This window comes from Haliotis asinina, chromosome 2 (genome assembly GCF_037392515.1).
Source record: "Haliotis asinina isolate JCU_RB_2024 chromosome 2, JCU_Hal_asi_v2, whole genome shotgun sequence".
Lineage (NCBI taxonomy): Eukaryota > Metazoa > Mollusca > Gastropoda > Lepetellida > Haliotidae > Haliotis > Haliotis asinina.
Window position 1 is genome coordinate 7,887,013 of NC_090281.1, and position 25,822 is coordinate 7,912,834.

At 43.0% G+C, this 25,822-nt stretch overlaps 1 protein-coding gene across 1 annotated transcript; it reads left to right on the forward strand.

Annotated features, from left to right (window-relative positions):
• The first annotated feature begins 910 nt into the window (after nt 1–910).
• Nucleotides 911–24,976, forward strand: LOC137273192 (serine-rich adhesin for platelets-like). The gene is made up of 2 exons (XM_067805689.1): nt 911–10,277; nt 21,134–24,976. The coding sequence occupies exons 1-2, from the start codon at nt 1,136–1,138 to the stop codon at nt 21,145–21,147; spliced, it is 9,156 nt and encodes a 3,051-aa protein (XP_067661790.1). The 5' UTR covers nt 911–1,135; the 3' UTR covers nt 21,148–24,976.
• Nucleotides 24,977–25,822: the final 846 nt, after the last annotated feature.

Consider the following 25,822-nt stretch of genomic DNA (forward strand, 5'->3'; position numbering starts at 1 on the left):
AGCAAAAAGTTGCCCAGAAACGCCGATTTGTAAATAATAAAGAAGTTACAAATCCATACCATTCGTTGTTATCTTCCCATTATATATATATGTGTGTGTGTGTGTGTGTGTGTGTGTGTGTGTGTGTGTGTGTGTGTGTGTGTGTGAACCATGGTATTTAGTGTTAATTACTACTATTGTTGTTTTGTTGACGCACACGACATGTTTTCAATCTTTACCTTGCGACATATTGCCGAGCTTGTCTGTCTAGAGCTAGCTATTTTGAAACTGACTATACATATTTGATTATACTCTCGTACTATTTATTACTTGAGATTTATTCTTGCACAAGTAACCCGGGGCATGTCATGCACGCATTAATAACAGCACGTGTCCGATATGGCCCGGGTCAGCGGGATAAATGTAATTATTTAGAAATTAATAACCTTGTCAATGTATGTTTGCTTGGACAATACGTGTCCTGTTTCGATAATATTACCCCCGTACAATGTCAGTTCTCACTTGCGGATGTCACAAGCATCTCAGAAACGAAACAAAAATGCGCAGTTCAGATTTGGAAGTTAGAGGAAATATAGATCGCAACGGGAAACATATCCTTGAGTCAAATCGATTTCAAACAACAGCAAGCGTCCCGTCGATCCTCGATATAACGGGACACGCTCGCATTGTCGTGGTTGAAAAAACTCAGGGAGCGGTATTTGGAGAAGCAGGTTGTAGACAATGGAGGATTAGCTGGTCAGTTGTACGGTCTGCCAATTGCCGCGGGATGAACTCACCTCAAAACAACTGAAATAATTAAATACGCCAGAGACGAGGTCAGGACAATGTTCTACACACGTTATCCCGTTAATGGCCTGTCACGCCCTGGATGACCACGTGACTGGAGGAGGCAATTTCATTGGATGTTGACATTGTTCGGGAATGCGCTGTTCTATTTTCATTCACACCTGTATCGGGAAATAATACGTGGAATTCGCCATGAAAATGCTTCGTGACGGCGATGTGAGTTTGTGACATGGAGTTGTACCCTATCTAAACCTACCCTGACATGGATTGCCGACAAGCTCTTGCGAATTAACGCCACCTGGATCAGAACTAACGCCGGGACTCAGGTGTGCATGAAGCCACTGCAATCATGGACGAGTTATTCGCGACAAACACGGGACCACCGGCGACCGCTGGCGATGGAGCGTTTGAGAGATTTCTTACAGCAGCAATTGCAGCTATCATTACTATTATGTTCTCATGGAGGTTACTCGCCACGGAGGAGAATTTGGGGGGTGGGGAAGGTGCTGTGGGTGGGACCCCTGTGTCTATGGGGAGGGAAGTCCCCAAAGTTGTCATGAAAAAAGCCATTAAAATGGCAAAGGCTGCAGGATACACAGAAGAAAGTAAACAACTGGAGAAGGAACAGGGCCTCAGTGAGGAAGGTAAGAAGGATGATTTTATCGGTAGCGGCTCAGGTGTAAATACTGTGACGTCACCTGACCTACATAGCGAACAGTTTATAACGTGCTGGGAAGAGAGACCAAGATTAAATGACGATGAGGAGGGACTGTTAGAGAGGACACAATTAAAGGGGCTCTCTACTGAGGCAGAAATGGATGTAGGGGTTAACGGATTCTCCAGGGGGAACCCAGAATATAGGGACATTCTAGATGACGACAGGTACCGTCCCTTTGACGGAGGGGCGGAGTTCGGGGACAATACTGAACCACGTGAATTAGATTCCGACGAGGAAATGTATTGTGGGACAATGTTAGAAACTATAATGGAAGAAGATTCGGATGACATGTGTAGTACAAGCACGGGCAGTGATGCTGATTCGTTAGGGAGAACTGGGGAGTTTGGCTACTATGAGCTTAACGCTGAGGGGGATTACGAGGGGGATCATGCTGAGGAAGGGGGTTGCACGGTGCACGTGATGGAGGACGGGTCTGAACTCAGTACGAGTGTGATAACTATTGCTAGTGGTGCTACGTGGCCCGTAAGGGCCGTAAGGGATGAATTCGGTGACAACGTTTCATATGACGAGCCAGCTGTTGCTAGTTCTAGTGAGGGTACAGACAACCGTTACGATGCGCAGAGAAAGAGCGGGCTGCCTCCGGGTGATACAGCAGACGATAGCAATTCTGATGGTAGTGACGAGTCTGTGGTAACTGTGGTAACGAGGCAACTATCTGAAGAGAAAGAAAGCCCAATAAATTCACAAGAATTCAGCTTTACAAACACAGGTCAAATCGAAATTGTCCCTGTGAGAACACGCGCAACAAGCCAAGTTTTAAATGTTGCACCCGTATCTGTTCAGTCCACCTTCCAGGCTATACAACCCGATGAACCGTATCCGACTGACGATCAACACACGCCCGCTACGACAGCAGGCGTTGACGAGGGCTTACAATATGAAAATTCTGCAGAAGCCACCGATATACCGTCACCTTCACAGGACTCAGGGGTCTATTCGATTGAAACTCGAGTAGACGACGAGAAAGTACGCGGATCGCTCGAGGGTATTGACGAACTTGAAGAAAAGTTCGATATTAACAGTAACGTTGATCCCAGTGCCAAAGAATCGGATAATTATAGTGCTTCCAGGAATGCAAGTCGTGTGCTGAACATTGAAACAGTGAATAAGGAATCAGTTGAGTCAGACGATTCAGTAAATGAGAATGCAAGGAGATTGAACATTGTGTATGGTGACGCGACCGATGTGCCTGACTATAAGGATGCCTATGTTTCCTCAGCTGTCGAGAAAACACCAAAAGGGTTTATTTTCTCTCGGTTTGAACTGGAAACCACCGACTATGAGGAGAAGGTGTATACAACAGACAGAGCAACACACACGGTTGTGGCAAAACTTGTTGCAGAGGAAAAGTTTATTCCCACTGAGCAAACCGATGCTGATATTCGTGAACAGTTTGCAAATCTGGGAGATGGGGACAAGATTGAGACATCGCCTAAAACATTTGCAAAGGCTGGTTCGTCTCGAGAAACTAACGTTGATGAAATCTTTGAAACAGATTCAGGGAGTCGACCTCTTATTCTCAGGCCTGGTTCACCAGAGAAGAAACGGATGCATCTAGGTACTGAAAATAAGCAAACAAACATTGCTGACCCTACCAAACGCCTTCAGCGCAGCCAACATGAAACAAATATTGATGACCATGAGGGGCTTAGATATCAAGACGCAGTAAGCCATGAAACAAACGGAATCACAAAACATACATTAACCATGACGGACTCTGCTGCTCCCCCCGAGAAATTTCTAAGGATGGATAAGACGGATGGCTCCCGGTCCCATCGCATTGTGCCACTGACTAAGGAGACTTCTGATGCTGACAGAGTGGTGAAAACCGATGGAGGGAAATCCCGGGAGACAAACATCGGCGACACAGCCAGTATGGCTAAACGACTTTCATCCGCCAGCCAAGGGGAATCTCCCCCTGAAAAAATACTGAGAATCGGCAGTAGTAAATCTCTAGTGACTGTTATTGATGACAGTAAATCTTCAACGACTCTTTCAGACACAGGCAAAGGTCAAGGTCTTCTCGGAACTGAGAAAACGTTGACGTTTGTCACTGAATCCCGGGAGACAATAACAGACTCGAGGCATTTTTCTGAGTTTACAATGTCCCAGAAGCAGAGTCAAGAAACAAACAAGTTAGAAGACATTCACCACATGCAACAGACGCAGTCGCGGGAAACGTTGATTGACGACCCCAGAGTCTCCGGCCCTAGACAAGAAACTGGTACCATCCACAGAACTGTGAATGTGAAAGAAGTTCACCATGATCACCAGCCCCTTGAAACACGTATTGATGATATAGCCAGCATAGTGTCACAGGAATTGAACATAAACAAAACATCTAAGGAGACACTCATAGATGATGTTCCAACGTCAAAAATCCGCACTAGTTTACAGGATCGAACAGGGCAAAGAGAAACAATCAGAGGTAGGGAAACAGTGATTGATGACGTTATCAGCTCTGAGTCGGAAGAGCTGAAAACAAACAGAACATCTAAAGAGACACTCATCGATGGTGTTCCAGCGTCAAAAGTCCACACTAGTTTACAGGATCGAACAGGGCAACGAGAAACATCGAGAAGTAGGGAAACAGTGATTGATGATGTGGCCAACAGAGTCTCGCAAGAACTGAATACAAACAAAATATCTAGAGAGACACTCATCGATGATGTTCCAGCGTCAAAAATCCGCACTAGTTTACAGGATCGAACAGAACAAAGCGACACACCCATCAGTAGGGAAACAGTGATTGATGACGTTGGAAGTACATCATCTACCAGGTTTATGACTTCAGGACCGGTGAAGGTTAAATCTCCCGCACATGGATCCCAGGAGACACTAATTGATGATGTAGTTTCAAAACAGATAGACGAGAAACGCGCCAAAGCTGCGTCCCGTGAATCATTAATTGATGAGATAGACATGGTGTTGTACGGACGTACTGACTACAAGATGAAACCCATCGAAGTGCAGCACAAAATTCCTTTCCCTGATGGCGAACCAACTCATCAGATCTGGAAACCATCCCATGAAAAAGTAGACAGTGGGATGTTTTCTGTTGGTGGACATCGTGAAACCCTCATTGATGATCCAGCTGTTTCACGCCATGGGCTTAGCAAAGGATCATCTGTAAAACAGGAAACGCTCATGCACATTCCAGGAACACGTGAAACCTTGATTGATGATAATCGTTTCACATCAACTGAACACATGTTTGGTCACGAAGGAGTCACAGACGTGGCTGATGGGACATTGAACGTTGAGACACCAGGAATATATGAAACTAACATTGACGATGTTTCAGAAATAGTACTGCCTGAAAGAGTTTTGAACATAGATCAGGAAAATGTGAAACGCTTCAGGAATAGGGCTTCCTTAAATCGAGAGGGCAGCAGTGAAGGGTTGGATGAGAGTAATGGAAATGAACTTGATAAAAGTTTTGGTGATGTCACAAACAGAAGTGAAGATATGCTTGACGACGTCTCTGGTGAGAAGAAAAGTGATGCAGTCCATGAGACACAGATTGATGCAGACGAAAATGAGGAAGAGTGGGTAGTAGATGAAGTGGTGCAAGACTTTACTATTATGACAGGACCGGAAGGTCAAAAGAGTTTCATTCCTGGAAAGATGGAACACAGGATTATCCACTTGTCCCCAGAACACAAACCAAGCTTGCCTGAAGGTTCACAACAATCTTCGGATCAGGCAGCCCAAACCTCACCTCAATATGTACAGACACAACAGGCCCTGCAGGGCAAGGAAACAGAAATATCACTTGAGCCCATTTCATCAGACAGGCCAACTCCAAAGCCCAGAAGAAGCCTGAGGTCAGAGAGTGGATTGGCAGAATCCCCACATGGAGCTGATCATCACATGGATCCAACAATTACAACCCAGGTTAATCCTGATGGCAAATTACACTTAGATGCAATAGATGAAGTGTCGTGGAAGCCGTTAAGTGATTCTGTAAAGGCAGAGAACTCGCCTGCAGCTGTGAGAAAGTTTGTCATGGAAGATGTGATCATATCTGGCTCCCATCTCATCCCACGCCCGAGGAGACAGGTTTACAGTGAGGCTGACAAAAGTAACCCACTTGTTGCTATAAACTCTGGTGATATGGGTTCTTATGGTACCAGGTCAAACCTGGCACATCTTAGCAAAGACCTTGAATCAGAGGGAGAAATCGACTTTGAAATGTTTGCCGGTGGTGTTAATGGTGCAGATGGTTTTGGCACTGTAATAAGGCCAGCATCGGAATCTTCACCCAAGCACGGGGGAGAACAAACAGTTGCTGATGGCAATGAAAGCCCAGATGACTCGGGTTTTCCAAGTCCGGACGTTTCAAGGCAAATATTGGAGCAGTTCAAGCGATCCAAGAGTGTGGAACATCTCCGACGTAAATCATGGGGTATGGTAGATGATGAGTCAGTCTTTATGCCCATGCAACCCAAGAAGTCTGACTCTCCAGTCTTGTCATCATCAGTGCAGAGTCCGCCAATAATTCCAGATTCCCCAGTTGTTTCCCCACCTTCAATGGCATTTCTCATGTCTAAAAAAGGATCAAAGAGTGTTCCAAATCTTGTTGGAATTGATGACTCCCCTTCCATCAAAGCACCTATCTCACACACAAGAGAGTCGGCAGCGATTGTTTCATCTCCAGTAGTTCAAATGACACCAAAGGCTGGTGCTTCGCCACTTACCAAGAAGCCATCACGTTATACTAAGAAGTATTCAACAACTGCTTCATCGCCTGTGATAAAAGCAGCTGCCAAGGCGAAGGCTTCAGATTCCCAGCAAACAACACGCCAAGTCATACACACGGACATAGATGATGTGGTGGATTCTGCAGCAGCTTCAGAAACAGCAGTGCTTTCAACAGCAGGAACTAAGTCATCCTCTATTGAAAAGAAATCTCCCTCTGAGACAACATTTTCCGCTGGAATCGAGTCATCCCCTGTGATATCTCAATCTCCTTTGATATCCAAATCTCCTGTGTCCATGATACCTGCATCTCCCATGACAAGACATGTACCTGCTATTGTTCAGTCTCCCACAGTTCAGCTTCACAAGACTGTGCCTAGATCGTCAGAATTTCAACAGATTGATCAGTCCTCTGGTGCGACAATTTCAAAACTAACTGGAGCAACACCTATCATATCGGCGGCACCAAAGATAGAAAGTCCTGCGATTACTAGTTCTCCTTCAGTGATGATGACCACAGTTAAGGCCTCAGAGCGCATAGACGCGTCTCCATTGATCAGCTCTCCTTCAATAACGATGACCAAGGACATGAGATCGTTTCAACCTGTCCACGCTCCTCCGTTGATAGAGGAATCTCCTTCCATTCCAGTATCTCCCACAATCAAGGCCTCGGAACGCACAGATGCGTCTCCATTGATCAGTTCTCCTTCACTGACAATGACCAAAGACATGAGATCGACTCAACCTGTCCACGCTCCTCCGTTAATAGAAGAATCTCCTTCCATTCCAATATCGCCCACAATTAATGTCTCAGAACGCTCAGATGCGTCTCCATTGATCAGTTCTCCTTCAGTGACGATGACGAAGGACAAGAGGTCGACTCAACCTGTCCACGGTCCTCCATTGATAGTGGAATCTCCTTCCATTCCAGTATCTCCCACAATCAAGGCCTCAGAACGCTCAGATGCGTCTCCATTGATCAGTTCTCCTTCAGTGACGATTACGAAGGACAAGAGGTCGACTCAACCTGTCCACGCTCCTACGTTGATAGAGGAATCTCCTTCCATTCCAATATCGCCCACAGTAAAGGCCTCAGAACGCATAGACGCGTCTCCATTGATCAGTTCTCCTTCAGTGACGACGATGAAGGACATGAGATCGACTCAGCTTGTCCACGCTCCTCCGTTGATAGAGGTATCGCCTTCCATTCCAATATCGCCCACAGTTAAGGCCTCAGAACGCATAGACGCGTCTCCATTGATAGAAGAATCTCCTTCCATTCCAGTGTCAGCAGCTATCAAATCTTCAGAACGGACAGATGCATCTCCAAGTATTTCTACTCCAACACGTTCCTCGACGATTCCACAATCTCCTACTCTGTCATCTCCTTTGATTCCCGATTCACCGGTGATTGCCACTTCCCCAACTATTCTGCAATCACCGTCCTTGTCAGCACCGCCAGCAATACTTGCCTCGCCAACTGTTTCAATTCCGGACTCGCCACCAGTTTCAATGACTGCTGCGCCAACTGAAGAAGACACGTCCTTCGAGGACCAATGGTCTTTTGGGAGCCAAAAGAAACACAGATCTCTTAAAGAGATAAAGAGAAAATACTCCAGCAAGAACTTCAAATCTATGCAGATGCCCCCCACACCAAACATCGGACAGTTTGTTGTACCTCCCAAATCGGTGCTCACAGCCAGACACAAAATAAATGCTTACAGAAAAAGGTTCCTTAGTGAAGGCAACCTCCTGGACGATTCCGAGAGCCAACTCAACGACCAGTTTAATGAACACAAAGAATCTCTTACAACAAAATACAAGTCCCCCCGTCGTCCAGGACAGAAAACCCCAAGCAGTTACCGCAGTCAGGATAACTTGGAGAGGTTCACTCTAGCCTTTCCAAACTTCCTTTTGGATGATTCAAGTGAAGGCAGACCTAGCATCGACGAGCTTCACAAAAACTGCATTTTTACCCCAGAAGGCAGAAAAGATATTATGAACAAAACACTTTCAATTGAAAATTTGTCGTTAGATCTTGGCGCTCATTTGAGACGCTACGGTTCAGTGACATCCTTATATGAGACTGACATTGATACGGGTGAAACATCTGAAACAATACCCTTCCCTGAAACTGATCTAGACCTTTGGTTCTCTTTACAGCATCCAATAGAACGCGCTGTCAGTATGACGGACCTACGCAGTGAGCATTCTCATCGGATAGGGACAGGAAAGGGGAGATTTGCGCATCGTAACGTACCTAAGTCAAAGAGTCTTCAGACTCTTGAAACTAACCTCGATGATGAGGAAGATGAACTTAAACGTGTACCATCAGTGCATGAACTTCGTGTTACCAAGTCCTTGTCTAAGTTAAATATACCAGACTGGTTTAAGAACTCCAGCCTCTCTAAGAGCGGTAGTTGTATATTAAGGCATGGTTCCACTTCAACAATGTCGTCATGGGGCTTCAACCCCAGTCTGACATCATCTCCATGCCCGTCTGTAACATCAACTGGAAATGTGGTTATCAAAACCCGTGTATCCCCTTCCAGTAGTATGAGACTTTTTAAATCCCCTAAGTTTGCCTCAGTACCAACCTTACCCAAAACCCCTGAAGAGAGACTACCTAAAGCACCCATTAAACTGCCTAGTGAAATGTTAAAAAAGAGTGACAAACCAAAAGCTTTGGAAAAAATCCCAATAGTGCCTTTTGCTCAAATTAGGGCAATGTTTGAAGCCAAAGCAGCTAATGAACGAGCTAGAATGAAGGACAGTGCAGTGCGCCAAGACTCCGTGTCATCAAAAGTTTCAGTGAAAGCCGCAAGCCCCGTGCCCGTAGTGACTGTGTCCCCTAGTGAAATTGTTGTTCTCGAAAGTAGCCCAAAGCGACCAAGGAGTCCCCCAGTTATTGCACCAGATCAAGCTAAAATTTCACATGCTCCTGTACTACAGAAGGGTCCTTCGGCAAATGCAGGAGACACTTCTCAGCCATGGAGGCGACCACTGAGTCCGAGTACTGTAAGTCCACAAAGGCCGCTTAGTCCCACTGAAACCACTATTCCTCAGAGAACTACGAGCCCCTTAGGATCAGCTAGTTCGCATAGATCCACAAGTCCCACAGCGTCCACAAGTCCTCAAAGACCCCTCAGTCCTGCTGAAAGCTCAAGTCCCAGATCAATTAGTCCTCTTGGGCAACTGAGCGGTCCAGAGGATGCAAACAGATCGTTTAGCCCTTCAGACAGGATGCGACCAATAAATCCGGATGGTCCTCACAATCGGTCCATGAGTTCCACAGGATCTATGAGCCCTCCAAGGTCAATTAGTCCTGGGGGGATTCTCAGCCCGAGAGGATACAGTGCATATGGCAACAATGAGCAGCCAGCTAGCCCAGAAAGTCCCCCACAAAGTCCAGTCGAAAAGGGTGGACCAAAGGGCATCCTTGGCCCAACAGTGAGATTCGTAGAGACTGAGAAAATAGAAATTAAGGATAACAAGCCTTCCAAACCATCTGGTAAAAAGACAGACTTTTTCAAACGTTTGCAAGTGTTCCAACGGTCCGACAAAGATAAGAAAAACAACAAAGCTGAAGACACATCGAAATCCCCACCGCAGAAACAGGTACCAGCCACCAAGCTCAAATCTGCGTTCGAACCCTTCTCACGGAATTCCAAATCTATAGAATCTGCCCCAACAATTCAAGCCCCAAACTCCCGAGCAGCCCCTAAATCTCCCACGCGCACGGAAGCCGAAACCAAACTAGTGGAGGAAGCTCCCGTGTTACAAACACCTAATTCACAATCCATTGAGTCCGCCCCCACCCTAAAAGCACCTTCCCGTATGGCAACAGAGCCCGCAAGGAACTCAAGTGAAATTTTCTCACACGATCGCAATTCTCATACTCGGCAAGAGCCTCGCAATGGGGCTTCACATGAGCCCCCGGCGAGTCCAGTCAGGGTAGGTAATCCAGGGCAGAGCCTGCCCACGCCTGTGCTAACACCCACACCATTCTCTAGATCTTCAACGTCAGAAGAAAAGAAACGAAGCATGAAAGGTAAGGTCTTGTTTTCTATATATTTTGTGGTCATTTGTTAGACCCTATGTAAAATACTTGATGGGTCGTGATTTTGTTTCATCTCCCATGTCCTATTATGTTTATGCTATATATGCTTCTTTGCGCATGCTTTTCTCAGAGATGGGGGATTGTTGAGATTGTGGCCATTGTCGTAGAATCAGCTCATGTACTTCCGGGTGTGTTTCTACGTTTGTCAAGGACACTCATCGTGCTCTTGGATTTCAGTGAGTGAATGAGTGTATATGGTTTATACTGCTTTTAGCAATATTCCAGCAATAACACGGCGGGGGACGTCAGTAAAATTTCGAAATGAACAAAACTATGGTTTTGTTAAGACGCCTTCCTCGAAGTGTCACAATCATCACTTGTATTTTCAGGCTAATGCGAGTGAGTGAGGGAGGGAGGGAGGGAGGGAGCGAGCGAGTGAGTGAGTTGTGTCCTCAGCAGTTGTGTTGTTCTATGACCGAGTATCAGCAGAATATGGCGTGACGTCAAACACTGTCCTGAAACCAGCTAACACATCTAGCCTGAGCTAGGTAGACCGGGATTCTAACCCACCTTCATTAAATACTATAAACAGATCGAATCGAACAACCTGCCGTGCCTATTTCATATTTAGCTTTTCGAATTACTCTCTCTTTGCTACTGAACGTGTTAAAGTGTATTGGGTGTATTTTCCCAGAGCATAGCTTCTCTAGTATGACGGCTTGCAATTTGTACATGGGGCTATTCTGGTCTTCGTCCTCATTAGCAGTGAAATCAGGATAACACGTGCATGTTTTCATCCACAAAACCAAATTTGGAAAATGTCATTGATCTTTTGTCCGTTTTCGAAGTATATTTAAAAGAGCCTGATTTGCGAAATAGGCATGGCGGAGATATCCAATCCAATATTACAGTGCCATTAATATTCTGGGGAAGAAATAGTCATGAACAGCAGTGCATATTAGTGTTTGTTCAGCTGTTTTTGTTGTTGTCAGTTAATGTGCCTAAGCGTGGAAACATTGCTATACCAACCATTATGACTTGTGCATGTGTAGTTAGTGAATGTCACGATCTGCCTAATTGCAGTTAGGAGCGTATGCGCTTCAGTTCGTTGTGTAGTTACAACTGCGTGGCTTATGTCGCCCAAAATAACAACCAGATTTTGTGCAGGTTCATTGTCTGTTCGATAATCTCTTCCAACACCTGAAATATGGTAAAATAATACAATTCATTTTTCGCTGTTCAGATATTTGTATCTGTTGTTAACCTTAAAGGACTTTGGAAATCATTTTCACGACTCTAAACTTGACATAAATTTCTTTTCGGATTTGAGTACTATTACTACTACATGTATCTGTCTGGGCGGGAGGAAAATGTATTTTTGAAATAATAATAATAGTTACAAAATTTATAGTCTGTCGTACAGACCCTGAAGTATATATATACCTCGCATATATATATATATATATATATATATATATATCCATGAAAGCCCACGCAAGTCTAGAAAATGTGGCAAGTCTAGATTTCCATAGCTTCTGAAAATGAAGATTATATCATTATATTTTTTTTTTTCAATATGAACGTTTTTTCAGTAAAATATGTTCATTTCAGAGACTAGCTGTTCGTCTACAAAATTTATAGCTAGTGTGAACTATAAATAGCCTACCACAGATGACTAACAGTCCTTGTAATATGACAACCATGAGTCGTAACACAGTGACACTATTTTGTGGAACAGGTTCCAAGATTGTAAAATGGACATTTGTTCCAAATGCACAAGTCCCTCTTATGTGTGATGCACATCTCAATAACGTCCTATAGATTCTAACTGGTTCAAGAGTACGCTAGCGTCCTACCTTTATACCTCTGCTATAACACCGCTGCACGCAACACGCTACCGCCAAACAAACCACAGACGCAATACGTCTTAGTCGGATCTGCATGACGCGTACATACCCTTTAAGATCCGGGTTAGAAATGATCTTCATCAATTCATGCTTGTCATAAGAGGCGACTAACGGGATAGGGTAGCCAGGCTGAATTGGTTGGCCCATGTCACCATGTACCATGCATATATGGATGTTCATGCTGTTGATCACTGGATTGTTTGGTCCAGTCCCGATTATACAGATCGGCTCTGTATAGCTGGAATATTGCTGAGTGCAGCGTGAAACAAGAGACAAACTGTCGGGGTGGAAGGTTTGCTTGTGCGCCAGTTAAATATAGCACACACACAAAGACAACTGGGGCAATGCATCACACTGTGTACTCGCACCACACACCGAAATGCTATGTTTACACTCGGAAAACCAGGATGCAGTGCTTCTGTGGTTTGTTTTGCTGTAGTATCTAGTATTTAGTACGTCGCACAAGCCCAGGCCCTGCATGTGGAAGGTAGGTATATATAACTGCAGTAACTGGTCATGGATCCCTCGTAAGTATCTAACCAATCTGTTTCCTCTGAGCCTCAGATAATCCCAAGCTCTGCCGCTCATGTATAACCCATGTTATGCGCCATGGTGATGGTAATGGCAGTGCAGTGTGTGGCTCTCCCTCCGGCGTCCTGAACGGCCAACGTGACGTGAAGTAGTGCTGGCGTCGCATTCAAGATGACTGCGCATGGCAACGTGCATGCACGTCTTTTTAAGCGATAAATCTATAGGGACAGAACTCAGATACTCGGCCTGTTTTGACATACATAACAAAATATTTAACAGTATAAGTACTCCGAACCGTCCATGTTTAATTTCTGCAATACCTTGCGTCGGGCAAGGTAACAAGAAATACCATATTCTAACGTTTTGTAGTGTTACTTACCCCCCACGTCCGCTTTCCGGTCACACGGTTTTCTTTATCGACTAGGCACCAGTGGAGGCATCTAAATGGCAGAATTTAAAATATTGTATAACTGATAAATTGAATCAACATCGACTTAATACTGATTACAGCCACTTGGTTTGAAAAATGTAAATAAATGAATAAGTAATTAATGTAAATAGCGTTTTATGACAATAAAGGTTATCGCCTCTCAATTCTATTCGGTGACAAATACCAAGGGCACATTCGTCAGTAAAACTTCGTTTTCAATCGAGTTTTCATGTCGCGACGCTACAACCACGATACGTATTCTTCAAACTGAAACGAGGTCGTATCTTGTTCTCTGCATTTCGTGTCATTTCAAATTATACGTATGAGTAACATAAATATTTCTTTCTAAAATTTTAAACATCCCATTCGCTCATGACGGTAAACCTGCGTTCTTATCCCCCAAATGTGTGAGGTCCCCCGCCCTGATATCGCAGGGATATGACAAATAGCGGAGTAGAACTACGTACTCATCCACATGTACTTAATTGTGTTATTGGTCGTTGATTTCAGTCATGAGTGAGGGAAAGCAATGGGACTGATTTGGTTCATGACCTCACTTCTGAAACTAAATAGTGGCGGGACGAAAATATTAAACGAAATTACAGTTCATTTGAGTCAGAAACGGTCCATTGTACAAAGCTGCCACATAAATATTAATAGTACACGCCACATAAATATTAATAGTACACATGTTTATCATGTACTAATACATCAAAACAGCTTTCTTATATTTGAAAATTTTTCCGGACTCCACCTAAAACGTTGTTTAAGAAAATATCGTCATTGAAAACGCAAAAGTTGCTATCTGTTGCGCCGGTTTGAAACCTCAGACATGGAAGAGCCAGTCATGGCGGGGGACATCTCAATATCTAGATTCTCAATTCCGGGAGACCTGTCGGTTCCTCGTCTGTTGTAGTGTCATAGTCACGACCTAAAGGGATGACAAGTGACGTCATAGTTGCCTGTTGTAAGCCATCCCGAGACCTGTAACCTTGTTCAATGACGTCAGCTACCTTGTTGACTCAGTTTTGCCAAGTTTCAGTCGTCATTTTGTTAAGGGATTCCTCAACTAAAACCTCTATGTCACGTAATCTAAAAGTTGTGTTTGATCTGGCAACATCTCCTTTGACAATACCCCATATCATTTCAATGGGGTTAAGGTCATAGTGATAGGGTGGAAGTTGCAGAATATCGTGACCCTTATTTTTTATGTAACTGTCAACTTTGTAGAAAGGTTCACCTATGTGGGTTTTTATGATCTCACATAGCTGAGGCTTCATGCCTTAGAAGGCTGTGCTATGTGAAATATGTCGAGCCCTGATATCATATCACCTTTTCGACTGTTCGATATAGGGGCTTTACTGTCAGGTTCCGGCACGCTGTGGTATGAGGCATTGTTCACTACGATAAAAGATTTCTCTGGTAGAGCTGGTACCAACTTGTTTTTAACCCAATCGAGGAAAACAACACCATTCATCTCGGAATGGTTGTCTCTGTAATCTGTGGACTTTGTCCTGAATGCCAAGTCGCACCCTGGGAGAAAGCCTTTGCTGGAGCAGCCAACATGGAGAAGTGCATGATTGGTCTCTCTCCTTTCCCTAAAGACCCTTAACACCCCCATCGGGTACCCACTGACTGCTGGCAGTGTGCGAGGCATTGACTCGCCCAAGTGCACTGGCTCGAACCCTTCCTTGCGCTTCTTCTTTATTGCCCTGAAAAAAATATTTCTCAGACGAACGATATCAGGGTGGTCACAGAGTACTGACCTATCCCTCCCCCCCCCCCCCCTCCCCCCCGATATTTTCTTATAACGATACCCGAAGTGTAAGAAGCTCCAGAGTGTGTACTTTGATACTGAGAGGGTGTGTTCTTGATTCAAATGCTTTTTTGAAAAAAATAGCGACATGTATTTGTGTTCAGGATAGAGGTTGTTGATAGACTCCCTTATAAGGTTCTTTTGAAAGTTGTCCAAATGTTTCAATTTGTGTGATTTTGAAACGACCCCTACCTGCTTCGCATCACCCTCACAATGTTTGTGTACCAGAACATTCGTCAGTACCCTTGCTGATACTCCTAAAACGTTTGATGCCCGCTTGCGGAATGTATTAATGGCATAAAATGGTTTGCCCCTTTCGGCTTCAGCATGGAAAAATCGTACACTACAGTCATCAACTGTTTCACATCAGCATTCAACTTCAGTTTTCATCGGGCATGTGTATCCCATGCGCGACGAGATAATGGCTGTTCCGCCTCTTCGGTTTCACCCCGCCGCGACAGATAACAACTTTTGCGTTTTCAATGATGATAGTTTCTTTAACCACGTTTTAGGTGGAGTCCGGAAAATGTTCAAATATACGAAAGCTGTTGGGCATTAGTAAATGATAAACACGTGTACTATTTACATTTAGGGGGCAGTTTTGTGCAATGATAAAATTTGCATTTCATCGGCCCGACTGAAGGTGCCAGGTTTCGTCACTTTAAACTAAAATTTAAACATTTTTCGTATATACAGAGGGAAAAATAGGGCATCACATGAAAGCACGAGTGTTCTTTTATGGTTTTTTTTCTAGGTTTCTTCACAAGCTATTCTATACACAAGCTTTTCAAGACCTTGGAAACAATAACACCATCGCCCTCATGTGTCCCCTTAATTTCTTCACTCAGTATATTACCATGTCTGATTACAGCAGTGATGGCAGTGCATGGAATTAGATGTGTTATTTACAAATGAAAGAATGTTCATCATATGAGTTTGTCTCAGAATATAATTAGTCACATAAGGGCAGGACATCGATTATACATGCGTCTCTGCGCAACGTGACATTAGTGCAATCAGTGACGTGTATATGCTTCGTGTTTGTGTGCAAACGCTGGAATACTGCCAAAACCTGCATCACGAACACTTGTGTTTGTTCAGAATCAATTGCAATCTGTCTGTCTGCAGGCAGGGCACATCGTATCGTGTCTGAACAATAATCACAGTGGATCATCAATGCGAAAATAGCTCGAGATAAAACACTATGGCTCATGTACGCTGATACCCCAGTATAACGCGGCATTTCATTTGGGTGGATTATTTCACCAGTCTTTGTTAATGCATCATGCGCTAATGTAATGCTTAACCGTGGAATCAACAGTGAAGGCATTATAACTATAGGTCCAACAAGTTGGGATCAACACGATGATTAAAGGTATCTGATGGTCAGGCTCGCCAACTTTGTGGACGGGTGGACGTATTTTCTCACCTGAATGGTCCCAAGTGCATGTATTTCGGTTTGAAAAATAGAAAAAATGTTTCTGTTTCAAATGGGAATTCCGTTTTAAGGGAATCAGTATAATCAGTTCTCAGCATCGTGTTATGGGGGGAGGGAGACGGATTTCCTATGGCCTGTCAAGGTACAATATATTTATCAGAAGCCACCAAAACAGAATACCAGGTATGCAATTGTAGCTCCGTGCGTACAATACGCAAAATACGCCTGATGGGTTACATTGCTCAAGACATGAACATTTCTGTTTAGGGATAATAAAACTAAACTCTCAAGTCATTGTTACTGACATACACCAGACAACGCTCTATACACAGGACAGGTAGTTGTGCTGGGACGGCTGATGATTCATAGCTGGTACATGTAAATTACACCTGGCAAATATGTCAGGAACTTCTGACAATGATCCCATTTCGATAAAAGTGTAAAATGTTGAAGATACCTGTTGGGAAACTGGTAGATGGGTTCTATAATGATGGGTTAATATGATATAGATATAAAGAGCGACTGAATGGTGTTATATGTTGCCTTTAGTAATATTCTAAAAATACCTGTGGGTGATGGGGCGGTGCACCAGCTTTGGGTATAATGGAATTCAGTCATTGTGATCATGCTGGGAGCAGAACCCGGACGTGAGACGGCTTCTGCCACTGGGACATTTCAGCGCCGTTATGAGATACAGATGCAGAGGAGACAATATGGAAGCGTACCCGAGTAACTATTGCCACCAGTCGTTCATATAATACATCATTTGATGACCGTTTTCATTCTGTAGGATAAAATTAAACAGAAGGAGGCGTAATTAGTAAAAGGCTGCACACAGCAGAATAAATGCCATTTCTTGTCGGAGTACATAGTGAGCGGTGATTACCTTCAACGCCGTACATATACAATTGTCAAGATCCCAGATGGGGCTTGGTCGCCATTGTTCGATCACATATTAAACGAGGGTATATGGTAGTATCGCCTTTCATGCGTTTGCTCGTCTCGTCTTGTCGAAGGTTCGACTCTGTAGGTGGTATCATGGCGTAAAGGTCATGTCAGCTGTCTGACCAAGTCCGTTAATTAAGCGTATACTTCTGTATCCACCCGCACAGAATGTACGTGTTTGCCTCCCGAATTGAGTAAGTGAATATAGTTTTACGCCGCTTTTAGCAATATTCTCGCATGATCACGGCGGGGATACCATAACTGGACTTCACTCATACCCATGTAAGGAATCGGACGCGGGTCTTAGGCGTGATGAGCGAACGCTTGAACCCCTAAGCTAGGTGATCCTGCAGGTTCACAGCTGGCTTTCTCCCGTTTCACGAGAGTTTGAATACACTTGTCATTTAGTAAACTTTCAGGACAAGAGAGAGTGCGCGCGTGTGTGTAACCCCCGTTCTCTCTCGCTCTCTCACTCACGCGAGCACGCACACGTACACACACGCACGCACACACACACACACACACACACATCCGTCTATGCCACTGCACCAGATGTAGTCAAACACAGACCTACATTATTCTATAAGCATACATTGTAAATATAGATTTTATTACATAGACAGGTGTGTACATGTCCAAAAGCGCGAAGCAGTTGCTGACATTATCACATGACAATCTAGCGCAGTTGCACTGTAAGCACACCGAGGGGAACAAAGTGTGGCCTTATTCAGTATTGTATACACCTGGTTAGACTGTTCTCAGCTACAGCTCGGATCGTGTTGTTGGAGTGTACCTGTATATCGGTTTCAATTTCCTAGTACACCTTCACACAATTACAAACTCTGTGCATAATTTATTTATAAAGATTAATGTCTGGAAACACGGAATCAAATTGCCATAGCAACAAGTGGTATCAACCGACTTAAATTGTGAATGTGCAGTGCGCATTGGTTAAAATAGAAAGGAAAACTTCTGAAAACAAATACAGCTAGCTCGATATTTTAAGCTTTACGATGTTTGTTAAAGACTATAAATGATATTCCTCTACCAAGACTAGGTACAGTGTGGGACTTCCAATAACGGCCCATTCGCTCGGTGATCAAGCAGTTGTGCAGGACGTGTCATAACATTGCGATTAACGCTATGTGATATTATTCATACTAGTATAAGCCGACCGCCTCTCGTTCTTAGGGTGGAAGTATTCATGACCGGTCATGCGAATCTCTCACTGAATACGCTTAAACTAACTGCAGTTAGGGCCCAGGGCGATATGACTGCCAAGTGATGTTTCAGTGAGTTTGGTCAATCGTTAAGAGGCTTTGCAAGCGTCATTAACACCGCGGTATAACGGGGTGATTGAATGAATTGATGAGACGATCTGTGTCTTTGGCTGCGTATCCAACCCTGTTCAGCGCGTGTAGAACACTCCTGTGACCAGTATTCCGCCAGGGAGAATAAAAGTCAATTTTAAACCATTTACGTGAATGGATGTGGGATATCGACTTTATTAAGACACGAAGAGTAGACATTACGTGCCCTTGTATAGGCGCTGTATATGGCCTCATAAACACACAGCGTTATATAACGTTATTATACATAGATGGTCTGTATATAGCTACTGTCATTATAATTAACGAACATAACTCATGTTCGACAACAGCGTTAATGTAGCGAGTGACATAACTGAAATATATGAAATGTACAAGCTAGCGACTGAAATACACACCGACAGGTGCCACAACCAGTTGAGCAGTAACGAACATTGACAGCCCAACAATTAAATCCGGTATCTGAATAAAATACAAATAAAACTTGTCTGGGATATTTCCACAAAGACTTTTTGTAACAAACGAACTTGAAGCCCGAACTTAAAATTTTGCTCGAACCTAAATGGTTTTTAATTCGTTTTGTTTTTTTGTGGGTTTTTTTTGTTGTTGTTTTTTCTATTTTTTTTTCTAATTTTTTTTTTGACTCTGGAAAATTTGCGCGTATTTACCCGGTAGACTTTCAAAGTTCGCCACAGCTTCCGACATTCCAAGTTTACGACTAACATTGAATAGAAATCAGGAAAATAATATTAAAAGATAAAAACATAATTCGATCGACCTTCCATTTTCTAAAAAATAAGTGATGTGGAATAAGAAATATATTTTTTCTGCCTTTTTTTGTGATGTGTACATAATATTAATTTAAGTAAGAACCGTTGTCCTGTGCAGGACGTTCATTGCTAAAGACTGCTAGTAGCATGATACACGGTTATAGTAAACGTTAGTAAAACGAAAACCACACAAAAACGGAATCCGATTATTTGCGATCTAACACAACGCTATAATCAAGGAACACACCTTGTCCTCAGCAGGTAATAGCTTAAGACACTGCAAACATATGGCGGTGTCGCATGAGTGCCCGCCAGATCTAATGTATAAATGTTTAGCCTTAGGTCGGCTTTGGGGGAACATTTTAATGCAGGCTAGGTTATTTATCGCGTAGCCAGATAAATAGATATGTATGCCTTAGGCGGAGATTTATGGTTTTGTAATGGATTTCCTCATCATAGCAACAATAATGAAGCCATTCCGACTTCCGGCAGCGTCTACCACGTCCTGGTGACTAGCCTGGTGACCAACCACCGTCAACACGTGTTTCTACTGCCGATCGTGTTATTAACTAACAACACCGTGCTATGAACATATTTTCTTCTAAGTTTAGACTTTGTCGTGAGCATTAACGTTTGTTTTGAAGATTTAGAAAGATAATACACCTGAAAATATGTTAAGCACCAGTGCATTGTGCGAATATCTCGTAGTTTCTTATACCCCATGAAAATAGCTGTTGGTGTCGCAGTATGTGCAAAAGTTTGGATACCAGCTGTCAGCCTGTCACATGTTCACTAAGGGTGTCTCACCTTGGTGGATGTGCTGAGTCAGCAGCTGAAGCAATTGACAAATGTCTGTTGCCATGGTTACAAAACACGGCTGCAAAATTTGCCTTTGTGTAATCAGTATATATTGATGTAATTCAGTGAGGCTATGTTTCTTTGCAAACAAAACAAAATGTTTGTCAGATAATTTATTCCGGACAAGTATATGGCCAGTTTACATGACAATATATAACAGTTTTAACTTATTTTCAGCTGTATTTTATGTAATATGTTTTCTCTCTGATCGCTGAACACTCGTGATGATGATGATGATGGTGATGGTGATGGTGATGATAGGTGAATGAAAATATATACAATTGTTTTCGAAGGAAGTCGAGTTTTCAAAAGTACTTTTACAGCGCTGGAGTTTATTTTGAAAATGTAACGTTCAATGAAAAATCCGGGTTCGCTTTTGTCTTATAAAGTATGAACTTCCTGTGTAGCATTGTGTGTCGGAAACGATTGGTTAATATTTGCTTGCTCACAAAGATATATCTGAAGTGGCGTTATCAGTTGGCCCCGATCTCGGTTTTCTATAACGGTAAACGTGCGTGGCAATCGTATGATGATATGAATTTCTCATTTATCGCTAAAACAATTATACGGGATATACGACTTTTGATCTTTGTCATAGTGATTAAATTCCATAAACAACGAAATCATTTTAGCAGCCATGTATTATCATTCTTTGCATGGGTAATTGGTGCATGGTAATGTGGTTTTGTGCACCACGTTATGTATCTGTTGTTTTGTCTGCAGCAGTAAACAGAATAACACGTGTACCTACTAATATCTCGTACTCTGCTGTTGTTTAATACATCCCACTGTTGCTTACGTTACCTAAATGTTTATGCTTTCAGAAACCACGGTATAGCGAGGAGGTGTGTGTAGATACTCGTCACAATCGACTCGGAGATTCCCGTTTGTTTCTGACCTTGGCTAAACATTCCGATCCACAATCGCCGAAACAAGTCTCGTTCGATGATGGCGATGACGTCACAGCTCATGACGTCATGGACAGATCTGGAATCTTGGGAAATGCCAGCGTCGAGGAAGTGTTAGAAGGATTTCTTTCTTTCGGTAAACGCCCAGTTCGTGAACAACTTGTATCGAATCCTGCAGTTTTCGAAGGAAATGGACACGTATTATTTCCAAGGACTGGATCGGAGGCAGGGTGTAACTTTTATTCCAAGAATGGAGAGAAAGGTGTATGTGATTTTTCGATTGAGGATTCTGTGTCAGTAAACTGTGACAACAAAGGATGTGTGAATTCTCTTCCTTTGAACGAAGCCAAGAAATCTTACAAACTGTGCCCCTATTGTTTCACCTACTACTGCAGCAGACTTTGTAGGAAGCTTGACTTCGAGGCTCATAAACAGAAATGTCACCATAGCAACGTAAACAGCGCGTGCAAACACATCATGGTTAAAATAAACAAAGACGCGAATATTCAGTATCGATATTCCCGATTAGCCAGACTGGGATATCAGTCACGTGGTCGGGGGTGTTTGGCTCTGTATCTCCCTGACTTGTTTAATGCTGAACGATATCTACACGATCCTAATAGTAGCAAATTTTCTCCAGTTTTCGTGCCTCTCAAAGCTCTCACCAGCTCCGAGAAGTTTGGTAAAATGTTACCATACATGATTGACATGTGTATTCAATGTAATCCTGCTGTCAAGTATGTGATGCATGTGTCAGTGGGGGTGGGGTCGGCCTTGGAACAAATCCCCCCTCCCAGAAGCACGGATCCCCTCATCCAAAAGTGCGCCAAGCTGAGTCTCAGCCCAGCTCATGATGTCACGGATCTCGAGGATCATAACAATATCACGCTCATAGCTGCCTCCACAGAACGAGCCAGTGACAGGCATGATACCAGAGAGGCAAGGGAAGCAAGCTTCATGAACATTCAACGGAAGTTACGTCATAGCGGTGTTAACTTACGTCACGAGTTCCCAGACAGTTACAACAAATTGATAGACTTCGTTGCAGACGGAAGGACATTTCCTCCTCAGATTATCTCCCCTGTTGACCCCAAGACGGGCGAAGGATTTACCTGTGTCATTGTGCCCGAAACGGAAACGGAAATAGAATGGGTGCAAGCTCAAGAGTTCCCGCCAGATGTAGACCTGTCAACGGACGACCGGTGTCCTACTTCACCAATCTCCCCCTAAAATTCTAAGCCCGGACAGAGTCTCATTGCCATCCCACATATATGTGACATGTTGACATATTGTATGGATATATAATAAGGACGTTCATTACGATGTACAAAGTCTGTGTGTATCTGATCGACGCTTTTACTGCAAGGTGTTTTACACGGAGGCTTTTATCCTGTTCCCTGTATTCATTCAGTTGGTTGTGTTTGTGCTAATAGAGCAAAATAACTGTAAATATTGTTGTGAAAGGTGTTTTAGTGGCATTTATTATTATTAACTAAGTGCATCATACATCCATCCATTTGATTTTATGTGTGAAGGACGGCGTTATCAATCGTACATGAATGTATTTTGGGATGGCCTAGTGTTTAGAGTGTTCGTTTGTTGCGGCGAAAACGTGGCAACATTGGTAAAATCCCATGCACAGGCCTGGTTCTGTTGATAGGAAGTCCACGGAAACGTGCGTCCTAGTGTGTTCACGTTAATGTATTGTAATGTATATGTGACATAAGAAGTAAATTACCCCCTTTCTCAAACTATTCCAGAAATAATTGTTTGGTTTTTATGATAAATCTTTAAAACCCAAGGGGGAACTGAAAGAAACTATTTTGTTTCAGCAGATGTGTTCCTCTGAGGTGCAGCTCATCTCACGTCCTTTTCAGTGTTTAATTAACACATGAATCTTGCAACAAACGGCACTGCTCCCCAGATCGATGTCTGTCGATGGCTGGGCCTGAGGTTCACTCGGCAAGCATGTGCCACCAACTGGTTAATTGCTACTGATAGTGTTATGGATAGTGTTGATTTCGTGATGACTCCATTTTTTTCCATTGTTTTATCGAGGAAAAGTGTTTACCTGAAACTTGTATTTCATATAAGAATTTTATTTTTAGTAAATGTAACGTTCTCGAGAATTTTGCATATAGTCTAGGTATGTCTTCTGTATAGGTCAGGTAGGTCAATACAAATTGATTATGAGGAGGTTATCGGTGCTGCAGAAGTTCTGAAATGGTGATGGAAGAAACGTCTCTTTAGGATACTGACAGAAAGAAATAAGGTAACTGTTGTGAGTGACATGCCGTCCTCTTTGTTCGTGTCAAATACACCTCCACGTGTTGATGGCGTTAACACAGTCAATATTTACATGCCACTGTTTGTTTGTTTGTTTTTTCTTAATTTGAAGCATTGCTGTAAAACACAGTCTGATGACATACAACGTTCCAGGACTTGTTGTCATCAGTATATTTGATTGTCTAGGAAACAAAGATATAAGACAAAGGTGTTTGTTCTTAAAGTGTTATAGGAGAGTTTTATGATTGTTTTACTATTCCATTTTACACCTTTAAAATTGTGATTATGGAGAATAAGTTGAGTGAAGAAGTAAAATGTCTATTTACCAAGTAAATACGACCTGTTGCCAGGATACACCAAACAGAAACAGTATTAGGACACCGCCTACTGTGTCGTATGCCTCCGAGAATATGTAGCGCATTTCCGTGGACGTTTTTTTTTAAATTATTTTTTGCTTGTTTGCTTGTTTGCATGTTTCACATACTGTATGTTGAAAATGTATTCCTGGCGAATACATCATACATGTTTTAAACACAGTTGTCCAAACTTGTCAAATGCGGCGATGCAGATGTCCTAATCCGATCCTGTCCAAAATGGCAATATATATTATTTCACACACCATGCTTCGATGGTATTAATGGAACTATCAGCCGTGCTGTCCTTCACGTTCATATGCTGAACTTTGACCCGAAATGCCAATAATTCATTGTGCCTTAATGGTAGTTTTAGCAACCATGTATTAGCATAACAATTTACAAATTAGAAGCAGATATATTTACATAGTATGCCAACACTCACTGTATATTTGTGATAAATAGTTTTTAAAAGTATATTTCGTCAAAGTCTTAAAGGGGTGGGCTATATTTTGTACATTGTGTTAGAAAATATTCTGATTTGTTTTTATGCAAATAATCTTTTGTTTTTGTACATTTCTTATGAAAACTACACCGTGCAATATATGTACAGATACAAATAGAGGTCCGGCTAGACCTAACAAACAGATTATTTAGCTAACACGAAATTTGTATAGAGATTAAGTGATATAGTCTATACCCGATCATTTGCTTTTGTAGGATTTGAATAGTTGAAGAACTACCTTCCGATTATGATTAACCCTTCATATGATGCAATATGTAAAAAGCTAAGGCATGGTGAATAATATGTACAATTTTATGTCTTGTCTTGTCTTGTCTTGTAGTGTATCTGTCAGGAAAAGCTGACTATATTTGAACATAGATTTGTATTAGAATATTAAGCTTATAGCCACACTATTGTTAATTTATTGTAATTTTAACTGATTTGATATATTTCTGTTAAGCCATTAGCGACGTGTCATATGAAGGGTTAATCTATGATTATAATGCGTGCCTGTGAAATACATTACAATTGATGCCTGACTCAAGTTGTAATTTATTTGGAGCAATGCTATAATTATTGATGATTAATTAAAGACATTACTGTTTCTTGCCTCTATAATGTTGCACGTTTCTTTCATCGCCTTGGGTCGGCACCCGAAAATATCGTGGGTAATAATTTGTCTTCAGTAACCCATGTTTGTCGTAAAAGGCAACTTATGGGTTCGGATGGTAAGACTGACCTGGTTTACACACGTAATCGTATCCCAGTCGCTTAGAGCAATGGTCATACTGTTGATAATACTATTCAGCTAACTGGATAGTCTTGTCTAGACTCGATCATTTACAGACCGGCGCCACATAGCTGGAACATTGTCGAGTGCAAGTCACACGAATTCGTGTTTGCATGTAGGGAATGGCGGCTTGGCGCATCGCAGATAGAGAGCCGATTCAGTGGTTTCCATGGGAACATTTGCCATGTGTACAGGTTTGTCCTGGGCCCTATTCCTCAAGACGATCGTAGCGCTGCGGGAGTTACGTACGGGAGTTACGACTGTCGTTGCGCTGCGGGAGTTACGTACGAGAATTACGACTGTCGTAGCGCTGCGGGAGTTACGTACGGGAGTTACGACTGTCGTAGCGCTGCGGGAGTTACGTACGGGAGTTACGACTGTCGTAGCGCTGCGGGAGTTACATATGGGAGTTACGACTGTCGTAGCGCTACGATCGCTTTGAGGAACAGGGACCTGAGCCTAGATTTTCAACGCTGTCATATCGTTTAGATAGTCGGAAGTGCCATACATGAGAGCTTCGGAAATCTAGGCCCTGGACCGCCTACGTGAAGTACAAGCATGAACACATGTCACATTGTCGGATGGGACAGACCCTGTTGAGCTGCCAGGTCCATTTCTGTCATCATATATCACGTGCTGCACGTGTTCCCCTAGAATTCCCGTCTTAATGG

Excerpts from the sequence above, each read along its gene's own strand:
- LOC137273192 (XM_067805689.1), top strand. The coding sequence starts at position 1,136 with ATGGACGAGTTATTCGCGACAAACACGGGACCACCGGCGACCGCTGGC.